The sequence below is a fragment of the Bubalus bubalis genome, chromosome 1 (assembly GCF_019923935.1).
Source record: "Bubalus bubalis isolate 160015118507 breed Murrah chromosome 1, NDDB_SH_1, whole genome shotgun sequence".
NCBI classification, from domain to species: domain Eukaryota; kingdom Metazoa; phylum Chordata; class Mammalia; order Artiodactyla; family Bovidae; genus Bubalus; species Bubalus bubalis.
In genome coordinates this window covers 78,917,777-78,935,061 of record NC_059157.1, presented here as the reverse complement: position 1 = coordinate 78,935,061, position 17,285 = coordinate 78,917,777, and the positions used below count along the sequence as shown (strand labels likewise).

Genomic DNA, 17,285 nt, shown 5'->3' with positions numbered 1-17,285 from the left:
CTAACAATACAGGCTTACTTCAGGAAACAAGAAAAAAGTCAAATAAATAACCTAACTCTACATTTAAAGCAACTAGAAAAGAAAGAAATGAAGAACCACAGGGTTAGTGAAAGAAAATAAATCTTAAAAATTAGGGCAGAAATAAATGCAAAAGAAACAAAAGAGACCATAGCAAAAATCAACAAAGCTAAAAGCTGGTCCTTTGAGATGATGAATAAAATTGACAAAGTATTAGCCAGACTCATCAAGAAACAAAGGGGGAAGAATCAAATCAACAAAATTAGAAATGAAAATGGAGAAATCACAATAGACAACACAGAAATTCAACGGATCATAAGAGACTACTATCAGCAACTATATGCAAATAAAATGGACAACTTGGAAGAAATGGACAAATCTTTAGAAAAGTACAACTTTCCAAAACTGAACCAGGAAGACATAGAAAATCTTAACAGACCCATCACAAGCACAGAAATTGAAACTGTAATGAGAAATCTTCCAGCAAACAAAAGCCCAGGACCAGACGGCTTCACAGCTGAAAACTACCAAAAATTTAGAGAAGAGCTAACACATATCCTACTCAAACTTTCCCAGAAAATTGCAGAAAAGGTAAACTTCCAAACTCATTCTATAAGGCCACCAACACCCTAATACCAAAACCAGACAAAGATGCCACAAAAACAGAAAACTACAGGCCAGTATTACTGATGAACATAGATGCAAAAGTCCTTAACAAAATTCTAGCAAACGGAATCCAAAACATATTATAAAGATCATACATCATGACCAAGTGGGCTTTATTCCAGGGATGCAAGGATTATTTAATATCTGCAAATCAATCAATGTAATACACCACATTAACAAATTGAAAGATAAACCATAGGATTATCTCAATAGATGCAGAGAAAGCCTTTGACAAAATTAAACATCCATTTTCGATAAAAACTCTCCAGAAAGCAGGAATAGAAGGAACATACCTCAACATAATAAAAGCTATTTATGACAAACTCACAGCAAACAATATCCTCAATGGTGAAAAATTGAAAGCATATCCCCTAAAGTCAGGATCAAGACAAGGGTGCCCACTCTCACCACTACTATTCAACATAGTTTCGGAAGTTTTGGCCATAGCAATCAGAGCAGAAAAAGAAGTAAAAGGAATCCAAATTGAAAAAGAAGAAGTAAAACTCTCCCTGTTTGCAGATGACATGATCCTCTACATAGAAAACCTTAAAGACTCCACCAGAAAATTACTTGAGCTAATCAATGAATATAGTAAAGTTGCAGGATATAAAATTAACACACAGAAATCCCTTGCATTCCCATATAATAACAATGAGAAAAGAGAAAGAGAAATTAAGGAAACAATTCCATTCACCATTGCAATGAAAAGAATAAAATACATAGGAATAAATATACCTAAAGATACAAAAGACCTATATATAGAAAACTATAAAACTCTGATGAAAGATCAAAGAGGAAACAAATAGGCAGAGAAATATACCATGTTCATGGATCAAAAGAAACAATATAGCAAAAATGAGTATACTACCCAAAGCAATCTACAGATTCAATGCAATTCCAATCAAGCTACCAACGGTATTTTTCATAGAACTAGAACAAATAATTTCACAATTTGTATGGAAGTACAAAAAATGGTGAATAGCCAAAGCAATCTTGAGAAAGAAGAATGGAACTGGGGGAACCAACCTGCCTGACTTCAGGCTATACTACAAGCTGCAGTCTACAGTCATCCAGACAGTATGGTACTGGCACAAAGACAGAAATATAGATCAATGGAACAAAATAGAAAGCCCAGAGATAAATCCACGCACCTATGGACACCTTATCTTTGACAAAGGAGACAAGAATATACAATGGAGAAAAGACAATCTCTTTAACAAGTGGTGCTGGGAAAACTGGTCAGCCACTTGTAAAAGAATGAAACAAGAACACTTTATAACACCATACACAAAAATAAACTCAAAATGGATTAAAGATCTAAATGTAAGACCAGAAACTAAAACTCCTAGACATAGGCAAAACACTCTCTGACATAAATCACAGCAGGCTCCTCTATGACCCACCTCCCAGAGTAATGGGAATACAAACAAAAATAAACAAATGGGACCTAATTAAACTTAAAAGCTTTTGCACAACGAAGGAAACTCTAAGCAAAGTGAAAAGACAGCCTTCACAATGGGAGAAAATAATAACAAATGAAACAACTGACAAAGAATTTAATCTGAAAAATATACAAGCAACTCCTGCAGCTCAATTCCACAAAAATAAACGACCCAATCAAAAAGTGGGCCAAAGAACTAAACAGACAATTCTACAAAAAAGACATACAGATGGCTTACAAACACATGAAAAGATGCTCAACACCATTCATTATCAGAGAAATGCAAATCAAAACCACAATGAGGTACCATCTCACCCCGGTCAGAATGGCTGCTATCCAAAAATGTACAAACAACAAATGCTGGAGAGGGTGTGGAGACAAGGGAACCCTCTTAAACTGTTGGTTGGAATGCAAAGTAGTATAGGCACTATGGAGAACAGTATGGAGATTCCTTAAAAAACTGGAAATAGAACTGCCATATGACCCAGCAGTCCCACTTCTGGGCACATAAACCGAGGAAACCAGAATTGAAAGAGACACGTGTAACCCGATGTTCATCACAGCACTGTTTATAATAGCCAGGACATGGAAGCAACTTAGATGTCCATCAGCAGATGAATGGATAAGAAAGCTGTGGTACATATACACAATGGAATATTTCTTAGCTGTTAAAAAGAACACATTTGAATCAGTTCTAATGAGGTGGATGAAACTGGAGCCTATCATACAGAGTGAAGTAAGTCAGAAAGAAAAACACCAATACAGTATTCTAATGCATATATATGGAATTTAGAAAGATAGTAACGATAACCATTTATATGAGACAGCAAGAGAGACAAAGATGTATAGAACAGTCCTTTGGACTCTATGGGAGAAGGAAAGAGTGGGAAGATCTGAGAGAATACATTGAAATATGTATATTATCATATGTGAAACAGATTGCCAGTCCAGGTTTGATGCATGAGACAGGGTGCTCAGGGCTGGTGCACTGGGATGACCCAGAGGGATGGGATGGGAGGGAGGTGGGAGGGGGGGTTCAGAATGGGGAACACATGTACACCCATGGCTGATTCACGTCAATGTATGGCAAAACCACTACAATATTGTAAAATAATTAGCCTCCAACTAAAATTAAGAAAAAAAAAAAAAAAGTCTGACTACAACAAGCTAAGAAAGAGACAAAACCTTCTGGTCATTCCTCCTGAGAACACAGGGGAAGATATTAGGCAAGGCAATATGGAATGATGAAGAGTCAGAAATTCCCCACAAAGAATAGACAGAAGAAGCTTGCATTGTTTAAATGCTTGTAGCATCAGGAAATTTATGAGTTATTTTACATATTTTACTTAATCCTTGCAACAACTTTTTGAATTATTTGTTTTCACACTCTGTGGATGAGAAAACTTAAAATAACAAATGTATGACTAATAAAGTTATTACAGTGTTGCTAAATAAAAATAAATGAAAGAGGTAAAATATTATATATTAGGAATATAAGAAGGAGAAAACATTTTTAAAATGTATAGATTGTTCTAGAGAACATAAAATTGAAACACACAAGCTATAAACTTATGACATAGTATTTTATATGTATATGTATATATATATATACACACACACATTTGAATTATTTAAAAGTCATAAAGACTTCGATACATCAAGCCAAAATTCTTTTTCTCTCAGGGAGACATTCTGGTATTAGGCAAGCACATCTTCTCTCATGAAAGTGTATTTTCAGGATTCTAGCAAATGAAAACTTAATATAACTATGAAATAGAAGAAAAGCCATAAATAGAAAATTGGAGTTTATAATATTCAATTTTTAAAGGATAAAATTTTCTTTTCACATAATTCTATAAAGGCATGTTCAATTCTGAGACTTTCCATCAGCTTTACTTTATGCTGTATTTTTCCAATTCACAATTTTATCAAGGAAACTAAAGTCAACAGGCAAAATGTTGGGCATAAAAGCAGCTTATTCCACTTGGAATAAAGTGGAAAGTAAAACAAGAAAATAAGTACACAATCATGCAAACACAGGCACATATCAGAAACTAAATAATTAATATATATTTGTAGAAATTTACAAATATCTACACACAGAACTGGTATTGTCATGAACAGAATTGGCTCTATTATTTAAGAGGATGCAGAAGACTGAGCAGAAAACAAACATGGTGAATCATGCAGAATGGAAAGTTGCTCAGTAGCTCACCTTTAACTTTATTCTTTGAAGCAGCCGCTGGTACCAAGGCAAGATTGCACAAGAAGAGAACAAGCATATTAGTATATTAGATAGTGTCTAACAAGAAAAAGAGATTTGTTATCACTATTAAAGTCTTAAATGATACATTTATTATTACATGATGAACATACTTCAGATGACTAGGACTTATAATGAAGAAAATGACAATTGGTTATATTTTGTTAATATATGATTAAAGTCTTTGGAAAAGAAAGAGTAAACTAGATAGGAGCCACAGATTGTAAGTAGCAACGCTGCAAGACACAGAATTCTTTTTAAGAACTGTTCATCTTTCTTTCTCTGTCCTTTTTAACTAAACTTTAGTTAATAATTCAATTAAAATACCAGTATAGTTTAGATATATTTCATGTTATTTAACAATTAAAATGCAATTCATAACATTTGGATAAAAAGCAAGGGAAGACCACTTGCATTCATTCAATGCTTACTTAGTTGCCAAAAACCTTGCTATTTTTGGCTTCCCTGATAGCTCAGTTGGTAAAGAATCACACCTGCAATGCAGGAGAGAGTTAGGAAGATGCCCTGGAGAAGGGAAAGGCTATGTACTCCAGTACTCTGGCCATGGGAATTCCATAGATTGTATAGTCCATGGGTTTGCAAAGAGTTGGACACAACTGAGAGACTTTCACTTTGCTTTTCTTACAAAGAAAAAATATAACATATATACTTTGTGTATTTTGTTTCCAAAAACAAGATCATATTATACATAATTCTTTGCAGTCTGCTTTTTGCACATTTTCCAGATTAACACACAGAGTTCTAATTCAGTAATTTTAATAGATGTATATTTTCCTATAATGTGTATGAAGTATAGGACTATTTCCCTATTTATAGTAAATCAGGTTGCCTTTAGGTTTTTTTACTTGTTTTTACTGCTAATAACAATGCTGCAAAACACAGTCTGTGTCATATCCCTTATATACCATACTGGTGTTTTGCTTCCATTGGACAGATTCCCAGGTTATTTTCGTATAAATATTTCTATCCAGTTAACCACTGACAAAGAAGAGTACTTTAAATATTGCTGATGGAACTGTAGAGGAAGTGTGGATAAAAATATGCAACTATATTATATGCTCTAAAATAAGAGGAAGCCAGCAAAATGAAACAAACAAAAGTACAGAATCTAGTGCTCCAAATAACTGCTACACTGGGATGTTCTCAGACCTTTTAGACCACAAGCTATTTCATTTAACTTTTTTTAATATTTGCTTTTCAATTAAATTGTGTTATTTCAAAGATCACACAAAGCTGAAGGGTTTACTGTTAGATTATGAAAAAATATTATTTGACTAAATTTCAAAGAAAATATTTCAATGTATCAGTATATTGAATTGTTCATGTGAAAAGAAATTTTATACCAAATTCAAATTCACCACTTAACATTTTTAGCACAAATTGAAAGTAAAATTGCCAAAAGACTTTAGAAATTTTTGAGGCAACAGTACCAAATATGTTAATAGATACAACTAATCTTTCACACACAAAAAAAATCAGCTTTTTATTAAAAATCAGTGACATAAAAATAGAGAAAGCAATCTTTACATTTCCAGGGGGATCAAGATGAATTATTTAAAGTTGTCAAACATTACAGGAAAACAGGTGGTTTTATTCTTGGATTATTGGTTAAGTAACAAAATAAAAAGGAAAGAAAAACAAAAGTTCAATGTCTGTTTCTGTGTGTGTTCAGGCAGCTAATACTAGACTAGGCTGGTTAATATAATTGGAAAGGGGCCAGGCTACCAGGCTTGTTAGCCCAATTATAATTCTCTGCATATTCAATAAAAGAAGCCAAGATGACAGCAAGACTGTCATAAATGTCATGTTCAATACTTGTAAGATTTTCCAATGTCAGCACAGTCCAATTATAAGTCAATTGTAAAGTGCACATTGCACACTACCCAAAAGTGACTGAAAATTATTTAAAAAATACAATTTTAGTAGTTCACAGTTAAAATGAAAAGAAAGGAGGTAAAGGTACTTTGACCAGAGAAAATTTTAGATATAACATTAACATTTCTTCACCCTTATGATAAAAGCAAGTTATAACTATAACATTATGGTCAGTCACACTGTTTTCCAGAGATGATTAGTTATAATATTAAATTTGCAACTGCTAATCATTATATTAATAATGTGAAAATTTGTGTATGTATTTTTTAAAGAAAAATCATGTGATAATAATGATTGAAACATCAGCTATTTACATATGGATGCTGAATAGTTAATGAATATTAGGCATTATATTAGTGAGGTTTATCTTCAAAATCCCCAATACAGATGATCAAAAAGTAAAAATACAATTAATTGATTGTCACCAATTAATTAGTTCATTATATTAATCAACTGTCAATTTGAAAGATACCAATAATAATTCTGCAGAAAATTGGTGATCTAAAACAGTGATTCTCAAAATGAGGCATAGGAACTAGAAGTAGGGCAATGGGCATATCCAAAGGATATTAGATGAATTTTACTTACCTCAAAGTTTGTATGACCTAGTCACATATTCTTTAATTTCTACTCTAATTTTAAGATTAATGTCATAACAAAATGGTGATATATTTGTTAGTGTTTGCAATGTCTGAATAATATAGAACATACTAGATTAGGAGTTGCCTTTAGAAGTGTTTTATGAAAGGTTACTTAGCAATAAAACATTTAGTAAATAGCAAAGATATAACTGGAATTTATTCACAGAAATAACACTAAAATATTATGGATCTTTTTATTCTAATATTATGTAGCCTTTAAAAAATACTTTGGTATTTTACCCAGTGTTTTTTTTTTTTATTCTTCCTTCCATAAACAAATTTATAGTTAGGGAATTGTTCCTTAATAGATAAGCAATAAACTTAGCAAGTACTTTGACTTTCCAAGGAGACAGAGGTTCTTGACATCTGTAACTTCATACTCAGATACATTACGTTTTTCCCTGCCCAAGATTTAATCTATAATTAGACAAAACAAACAAAATCCCATTGCCATTGAAAGACACTGCACAGTATAATTTTTAAAATAAGAAAGTTCCTCTTATAGACATATGAGCAAACTACAAAAAATAAGAGAGAATATACTGCATTACTTCCAAGTGAAAACTAAGAGATCCATAATATTACAAAACTGGGAAGCAGAGATGTGACTTTTTCTAGCTCACAGATCTATTTGGTAGTAAAATTACAAACAAAAGAGTATGCTGAACATGTATATTTTAAAATCCACTGTGTGTATGTGCATGTGCTGAGTTGTGTCCGACTCTTTGCCACCCTATAGACTGCAGCCTGCCAGGCTCCTCTGTCCATGGAATTTCCCCTGCAGAAATACTGCAGCAGGTTGCTATTTCTTTCTCCAGAGGATATGTCTGACCCAGGGACTGAACCCACATCTCTTGCATCTTTTGCATTGGCAGGTAGGTTCCTTATCAGCTGAGCCACTGGGGAAGCCCCCAAATCCACTGTATCAAAATGCAATCATTAGATATAGTATAGCAATGTAATGCAAACCAATAACAGGTGAGTTTTATTCCTTTTTACAAAGGAGGAAATCACACTGATATTAAAAGTACTATATCTGATTTATCAGACACTTACCACCTTATTATAGTCTTTTCAAGATATAGAAATTAAAATAACTGCATTTCAGAGCTAGATAACCACCCACATCTCTCCCTTCTTCACTAACTAACCAGAACAAAGTTAAACACATTTTTATACTAATCACGAGATTTATTTAAAATAAAATTTTTCTTAGCTATCAACTAACATCATCTAAACATGAGAATTTTCTTCTAAGACTCATTAGAATCTGAAAACTTTAAAAAGCGTGACTTTATCTAATCACTGTCACAAGTTTTTCTTTCTTAATAACTACACACATTTCACAGCAGAAAAATGTGTAAAAACGATGCTTGAGAAAGAAATGCTTGTTGAAGGAGATATATTCAAGAGTAATCAAATATTTAATGAGTGGAAACTTCTCTTCACACTACTATCCCAGTCAGTAAATAAAGAGGAATAATATAACTCAAAAACCACCATTCTACAATCTTTAAAAAGTTTTTATATGTAAGCTTTAGGCAGATACATAGTAATACATAAAGTTAACATCATTAAAATGGAGACTATCAGACTCTTGGAAGTACCCAATACCATTTAAGAAATACTTTTTGCAATATAACCAACTCTGGATACAATTGTGCCTCTACATAGAACTTCCAATGTCCAGTGCACACAAGGAACAAAAAACGCATTAAGTCAATGCAGTTAGTCTAACCTTGAATGTGGAAACCACGTGCAAGATATTTTAGTATTTGTTCCTTTAGCAGAAAGATATTAGAGATAAAAAAATACCAATTTAAGGGGCAACTTTAGAGACAAATCGAACAAATGACATGTACAGATTACTTTGGATCCCTATTTGAATGCTTAATAGTTCACAGTATTTAAGAACTGTTGTTAATACTTAAGTGCAATCAGTTCATTCAGTCGCTCAGTCAGGTCTGACTCCTTGCGACCTCATGGACTGCAGCACGCCAGGGCTCCCTATCCATCATCAACTTCCAGAGTTTACGCAAACACATGTCCATCTTCTTGGTGATGCCATCCAACCATCTCACTCTCTGTCGTCCCTTTCTCCTCCTGCCTTCAATCTTTCCCAGAGTCAGAGACTTTTCCAATGAGTCGGTTCTTTGCATCAGGTGGCCAAAGTATTGGAGTTTCAGCTTTAGCATTAGTCCTTCTAATGAATATTCAGGACTGATTACCTTTAGGATGGACTGGTTGGATCTCGTTGTGGTCCAAGGGACTCTCAAGAGTCTTCTCCAACACCAAAGTTCAAAAGCATCAATTCTTTGGTGCTCAATTATCTTTAGAGTCCAACTCTCACATCCATACATGACTACTTGAAAAACCATAGCTTTGACTAGATGGACTTTTGTTGGCAAAGTCATGTCTCTGCTTTTTAATACGGCCTTAAAAATAGCTGTGAAAAGAAGGAAAGTGAAAAGCAAAGGAGAAAAGGAAAGATATACACATTTGAATGCAGAGTTCCAAAGAATAGCAAAGAAAGATAAGAAAGCCTTCCTCAGTGATCAGTGCAAAGAAATAGAGGAAAACAATAGAATGGGAAAGACTAGAGATCTCTTCAAGAAAATTAAAGATACCAAGGGAATATTTCACGCAAAGATGGGCTCAATAAAGAACAGAAATGGTAGGGACCTAACAGAAGCAGAAGATATTAAGAAGAGGTGGCAAGAATACACAGAAGAACTATACAGAAAAGATCTTGCTGACCCAGATAGTCACGATGGAGTGATCACTCACCTGGAGCCAGACATCCTGGAATATGAAGTCAAGTGGGCCTTAGGAAGCATCACTATGAATAAAGCTAGTGGAAGTGATGGAATTCCAGTTGAGCTATTTCAAATCCTGAAAGATGATGCTGTGAAAGTGCTGCACTCAATATGCCAGCAAATTTGGAAAACTCAGCAGTGGCCACAGGACTGGGAAAGGTCAGTCTTCATTCCAGTCCCAAAGAAAAGCAATCCCGAAGAATGCTCAAACTACTGCACAATTGCATTCATCTCACACACTAGTAAAGTAATGCTTAAAATTCTCCAAGCCAGGCTTCAGCAATACGTGAACTGTGAACTTCCCAGATGTTCAAGCTGGTTTTAGAAAAGGCAGGGGAACCAGAGATCAAATTACCAATATCTGCTGGATCATTGAAAAAGCAAAAGAGTTCCATGAAAACATCTATTTCTGATTTATTGACTATGCCAAAGCCTTTGACTATATGGATCACAATAAACTGGAAAATTCTGAAAGAGATGGGAATACCAGACCACCTAACCTGCCTCTTGAGAAACCTGTATGCAGGTCAGGAAGTAACAGTTAGAACTGGACATGGAACAACAGACTGGTTCCAAATAGGAAACGGATTACATCAAGGCTGTATATTGTCACTCTGCTTATGTAACTTATATGAAGAGTACATCATAAGAAATGCTGGGCTGGAGGAAACACAAGCTAGAATCAAGATTGCCGGGAGAAATATCAATAACCTCAGATATGCAGATGACACCACCCTTATGGCAGAAAGTGAAGAGGAACTAAAGTGCCTCTTGATGAAAGTGAAAGTGGAGAGTGAAAAAGTTAGCTTAAAGTTCAACATTCAGAAAACTAAGATCATGGCATGGGGTCCCATCACTTCATGGCAAATAGATGGGGAAACAGTAGCTGACTTTATTTTTCTGGACTCCAAAATCACTGCAGATGGTGATTGCAGCCATGAAATTAAAAGACACTTACTCCTTGGAAGGAAAGTTATGACCAACCTAGACAGCATATTAAAAGCAGAGACATTACTTTGCCAACAAAGGTCCATCTAGCCAAGGCTATGGTTTTTCCAGTGGTCACATATAGATGTGAGAGTTGGACTATAAAGAAAGCTGAGCCCTGAAGAATTGATGCTTTTGAACTGTGGTGTTGAAGAAGACTCTTGAGAGTCCCTTGGACAGCCAGGAGATCCAACCAGTCCAACCTAAAGGAGATCAGTCCTGGATGTTCATTGGAAGGACTAATGTTGAAGCTCATGCGAAGAGCTGACTCATTTGAAAAGACCCTGATGCTGGGAAAGATTGAGGGCAGGAGGAGAAGGGGATGACAGAGGATGAGATGGTTGGATGGCATCACCGACTCGATGGACATGGGTTTGGGTGGACTCCGGGAGTTGGTGATGGACAGGGAGTCCTGGCGTGCTGCAGTTCATGGAGTCACAAAGAGTCAGATACAACTAAGCGACTGAACTGAACTGTGAACTGAAGGTTGGTCATAGTTTTTCTTTTTCTGTATGTTGTGTTTTAAGCCAATTTTTTCACTTTCCTCTTTCATTTTCATCAAGTGAAATTTCATTAATGAAGATTTTGATGTCTTATAATAACTTTATTTTTAAGTGTTTGCTGCCAAGTTGCTTCAGTCGTGTCCGACTGTGCGACCCCATGGACTGCAGCCTACCAGGCTTCTCCGTCCATGGGATTCTCCAGGCAAGAACACTGGAGTGGGTTGCCATTTCCTTCTCCATTTAAGTGTTTACCTTTTCTAAATATCCAAATAGATCAGTTGTTGAGATTCCTTTCAATATAATCTTGACATACATAATGTTTATGATGTTTTCTATTTTTGTAGATGATTGAAACTTCTGATAATAAAATGTTTAAAATCTAGCTTTATTTCTTGACATCAGTGCTGCTGTAATATGATTACGTGCTATAGCATATATAAAACAGAGCAGTACTGGTTATATATCAATATTTGTATTGAATGAGATCATTTCCTCATGTAAGTAAAATTTTAGTTATATGCAAGGCAAACATGCACCATCAAAATAATTTTGGTGTATGAAACAGTCTCCAAAATGTGGGACACAGTAATTTCCTCTGTGAAATAACCATTTTGCTTCTACAGAAATGAAGCAGAAGCTTATTTTAAGCTTCTAACTACATTATTCATGTGTATTTTGAGAATTAAGTGATCTATATAATTATTTCTTTTCCATGTTTCCTCAGCCTATAATGCTGAATTAATTATATGTATCAAAATAACTCTTATTTTGTATTAAGACTTTTTCTGCTGTTTTGATGATTCTAGCACTGATAGTTTATATATTAAATATTTATACTACTTTATCTTATATTTATTTCTTTTGCTGTCAAGAATCTCTTTAAACTTCATGAGTCACTACCAATTTATAAATTTCTTTTTCTTTTGCTATATTCCATGCTGCCCAGAGGCTTATGACTTTTACCTTAATAAATATAGGAAGAGGATTTCAAGACTTTGTAAAAAAAAAAAAAAAATTGGACTCAAACTCATGCCTCTAGAAGATACTGAGAAATAACTTCAAACTGTTAGATGTATCAGTCATATATTATTATGAAAGCTTTGAGGCAATACCAGAATAAAAGGTTCTCAATATATAAAGTACATGGGCATCCTTTGAAGTTATATTTTATGTCTGTTACTAAACCAGGAAGCTATTTTACAAATATCCTAAATCTATAACTGGAATAAAATATAGCACTGAAGATTAGTCTTCGATTAGTACCCAAATCCTCAGAGGCTAATTTTAATGAGTATATTTAGGATACATTCCTTAGATTGTTGCTGCTGCTGCTAAGTCACTTCAGTCATGTGCGACCCCAGAGAAGTCAGCCCACCAGGCTTCCCCGTCCCTGGGATTCTCCAGGCAAGAACACTGGAGTGGGTTGCCATTTCCTTCTCCAATGCATGAAAGTGAAAAGTGAAAGTGAAGTCGCTCAGTTGTGTCTGACTCTAGCAACCCCATGGACTGCAGCCTACCAGGCTCCTCCATCCATGGGATTTTCCAGGCAGAAGTACTAGAGTAGGATGCCATTGCCTTCTCCCAGATTGTTGCTAAGTACATGAAAACTATTAGATTTAAGAAATGTTTTATAAACAGATACTTAGAAAACTAAATTTTAACATCAGTGAGATTGGTCATATGTCTTATTTTCTAGATGTTGTAATTATATTTTCAGTTTTTTCTACTAATTTACTGTATTAATTAGAGACTTTCTGCTCAATAATTTATTTAAAAATATATTCTATTTTACTAGTTTTACATATTTTTGGGGCTTCAAAATCACTGCAGATGGTGACTGCAGCCATGAAATTAAAAAGTGCTTGCTCCTTGGAAGAAAAGTTATGACCAACCTAGAGAGCATATTAAAAAGCAGAGACATGAGTTTGCCAACAAAGGTCCATCTAGTCGAACCTATGGTTTTTCTAGTAGTCATGTATGGATGTGAGAGTTGGACTACAAAGAAAGCTGAGAAGAATTGATGCTTTTGAACTATGGTGTTGGAGAAGACTCTTGAAAGTCCCTTGGACTGCAAGGAGATACAAACAGTCCATCCTAAAGGAAATCAGTCTGAATATTCATTGGAAGGACTGATGCTGAAGCAGAAACTCCAATACTTGGCCACCTGATGTGAAGAACTGACTCACTGGAAAAGACCCTGATGCTGAGAAAGATTGAAGGTAGGAGGATAAGGGGATGACAGAGGGTGAGATGGTTGTATGGCATCACTGATTCAATGGACACAAATTTGAGTCAGCTCTGAGAGCTGGTGATGGACAGGAAGGCCTGACGTTCTGCAGTCCATGGGATCACAAAGAGTCAGACATGACTGAGTGACTGAACTGAACTCAAGTAAATGATCCTTTTTTTAATCCATAAATAGTAATGGTAAAATAATAAAGCAACTGTATAATGTTGAATACTTTTGGAGCCATCAAAGTTCTTCAATTCTCATGTAGAACCAATAATATTATGGCATCTATCAATAAAAGTTCACATTCCAAGGCAGACAGTGACATGAGAAAAATAATAGGACACAAACATTCTCTCCATGTGTGTTTGTGTTTATGTGTGTGTGTGTGTGTGTGTGTGTGCTTGTCTGTGTATGTATCTGTTTGCATGTGTGTGAGCTTATTCGTGTCCAACTCTTTGTAGCCCCAGGAACTGTAGCTGCCATGCTTCTCAGTCTATGGAATTTTCCAGGCAAGAATACTAGAGCAGGTTGCCATTTCCTTCTCCAGGGGATCTTCCTGGCCCAAGGATCAGACCTGTGCCTCTTGTGTCTACTATATTGGCAGGCAGGTTCTTTACTAGCTGAGCCACCAGGGAAGTCCTGGGTGTATATGTGTGTGTGTGTACACAGAATACAATATTATGTAATCGCTTTGTATAATCCTATGCATATATAACTGTTTACTCAGTTCATATTATATTATTGATATCTATTACTCTTTATTTAGAAATATAACTGGACTCTGTGCTAGTGTTGAGAACAGTTTTCAACCAGAGAACCAAAGTAGCATCCAAGAAAACATATTTATTGACTGATAGCAGATTTGCAATCATTATCATAAATGACTGGGATTCACTGATGTAAGGGAGATAATTTATACCACTTGGATACATGGACCTCAAGAGTTTACAGCTTGGACTTCAGCAGAGTAGTGACAGGAAATGGGTCAAGGGGTTGGAACAGAAAAAAAAAATGACAGAAATAATCAGATGTTTTCATGAGATATTTTTGAAAAGGTGTATAAATACAGAGTGATGTGAAACTCAGCACCATGTACTGATTTGGCCTATAGCATTCAAGAAAATAGTCATGAAGTAAACATGAACTCAATGTACCCTAACTCCTAATTACTAGATACTGGGTTAATTCTGGAAAAGCTGTGAAAAAAGAGAACGTTATTAGCAATAATTTAAGAGAATCTATCTAATCAGCCTCAGCATAAGAGCAGGTAACTTGTTCAGTTTCCAAGGGATCCAAGGGCAATCATTTCAGTGGGCTGGCCGTCAAGCTTCTCCATGCATAAGCATATGATCAAGAAATACTTGGTTTTAACCGCTGATGAATCATCCCAATGAGGAGCTCAAGCAAGGTGAAAGGCGACTCCCAGAATGTTGTGGATCAGACATTGTTGCTCCCATGATCTCATCCTGACTCATACTTCAGAAAGAAGCATGATTCCCTAAAATTAAGTCGTCCACACTACAATAGCTCAGACCCAGAATACGTACACTGACCATACATTCCTAATGCATTTTATAGTGATATATAGTGAAGTCGCTCAGTCATGTCCGACTATTTGCGACCCCGTGGACTGTAGCTTACCAGGCTCCTCTGTCCATGGGATTTTCCAGGCAATAGTCCTGGAGTGGATTGCTAAGGCATACTAATTTAAGAAGCACTTAGAAGTCTATTGTACATCACTTGTTTATAGCAAAGGAAGAGAATGTGACCACTTAGAAACGTCAGTTTCAAATTCTTCAGATAAGATCTCTTGTAGATTTTACTGTAATATTATACAATTAAGGTTTTCAGACACATAGATGCTACTTAACTTACAGTCATAATGAGTGACAAGATAACTTCATTATTGATTGAACAGTAAGTAGGTGGTACTGTTATGTTGATAAATAAGTACTGGTATGTCGATATTTTGTCGCAGTGGGTTTTATGGAGAGGGCTTCCCAGGTCGTGCTAGTGGTAAAGAACCCACCTGCCAATGTAGGTGATGAAAGAAATTCAGGTTGGATTCCTTGGTTTGCGAAAATCCCCTGGACAAAGGCAGGGCAACCCACTCTAGTATTCTTGCCTGGAGAATACTGTCTACTGACAGTACTGACAGAAGAACCAGGTGGGCTACAGTGCATAAGGTCGAAAAGAGCTGGACAGGATTGAGGCAATTTGGCACACACTCATGAGTGTTTTCAGAGAAGGCAATGGCAACCTACTCCAGTACTCTTGCCTGGAAAATCCCACGCAAAGGAGCCTGGTAGGCTGCAATCCATGGGGTCCCTAAGAGTCGGAAACGACTGAGCGACTTCACTTTCACTTTTGACTTTCATGCATTGGAGAAGGAAATGGCAACCCACTCCAGTATCCTTGCCTGGAGAATCCCAGGGACGGGGAAGCCTGGTGGGCAGCCGTCTATGGGGTCGCACAGAGTCGGACACGACTGAAGCGACTTAGCAGCAGCAGCAGCAGCATGTGTGTTCTACAGAGAATATCAATGGTAACTTCTCTTCCTATGTTTCTCTGCTTTTGCCTTTTATTTAACACTCTTACTTCATATTGATATAGTAAGCTTTTTCTGTATAATTTATTTTGCATGAAAAATCATTAGGTGGTATTACTCTCTTGGTTAATAGATGGGCTAATAGATACTATCATTCTACTTTGATATACTAATGCTAATTATAACATGAACTTTAGAGTAAGGATGGTGGTTCAAAAGATATGGTTAACATTTGATTTAATACATAATAACCAATGTTGAGCAATTAAGGATCTACTTTGACCACATCTTCTTTGAAATTCACCAGAATAAGAGTGACACAGGTAACAACCCTCAGAGATATGATGAGGGTCTCAAAACTCTATTTTAAGACACACAAAGAATGGAAACAAAATATACCATAAATACAGACCACTTCAGGAATTTGAGATACTTTCGAAAGTGAATTTTAAAATTTACTTTAAAATTATTATGTAAACAGATAAAAAAAAACCTCAACATGTCCAGACTTCTGTGTCAAATATAGTCTTAATATGCATGAATATTAATTGCAAAAAAAGACTGATATCATCTGAATTTTACATACTTTCATCTGACAAATACTCTCTGGATGGAGTATAATAGTGATAATTATTTCAGTATTTGGAGGAAAACATCTTTCAAACATAGTTTGCCTCAGTTGGGAAAATGCTGATAGGTAGTATTAATTGGATCATATGGAGATAAAATGGAAAAATGGTCTTAGGAATTCAGTTTCAGAAAATCTATTTGATGTATTTTGCATGATCTTCTCCATATCAGTTTTGGATAAACTTTACTTTATGCTTAACTCTGACCAAAAGAGTATCTTGGGACAAAGTTAGTTGTAACAGTGTTATTTAAATGTCTTAGCAAAATGGCAGAGGGGGTTACATAGAAATTAAAACCCTGTATTTACAAAATGCATAATTACAATGTACTAATCAAGCTACTTTGTATTTCACATATAGAAGCAAGTATCACTTGCTCAGTTGCGTCCAACTCTTTGCAGCCCCAGAGACTGTAGCCCATCCAGGCTCCTCTGTCCATGGAATTCTCCAGGCAAGCATAATGGAGTGGCTTGTCATTCCTTTCTCCAAAAGTGAAAGTGAAAGTCGCTTAATCATGTCCAAATCTTTGCAACCCCATGGACTTTACAGTCCATGGAATTCTCCAGGCCAGAATACTGGAGTGGATAGTCTTTCCCTTCTCCAGGGGATCTTCCCAACCCAGGGATCAAACCCAGCTCTCCTGC

General features: G+C 35.7%; 1 protein-coding gene across 4 annotated transcripts in view; it reads right to left on the bottom strand.

Annotated features, from left to right (window-relative positions):
- Positions 1-17,285, bottom strand: part of CADM2 (cell adhesion molecule 2) — a 1,267,507-nt gene that overhangs the window by 382,552 nt on the left and 867,670 nt on the right. For 3 of the 4 annotated variants that reach the window (XM_025278923.3, XM_025278930.3, XM_044940125.2), the window contains one exon: positions 4,341-4,367. The exons of the other annotated variant lie outside the window; for it this stretch is intronic. In XM_025278923.3, coding sequence (XP_025134708.1) covers positions 4,341-4,367 — 27 coding nt within the window. The remainder of the gene's footprint in view (positions 1-4,340; positions 4,368-17,285) is intronic. 4 annotated transcript variants of the gene reach the window in all.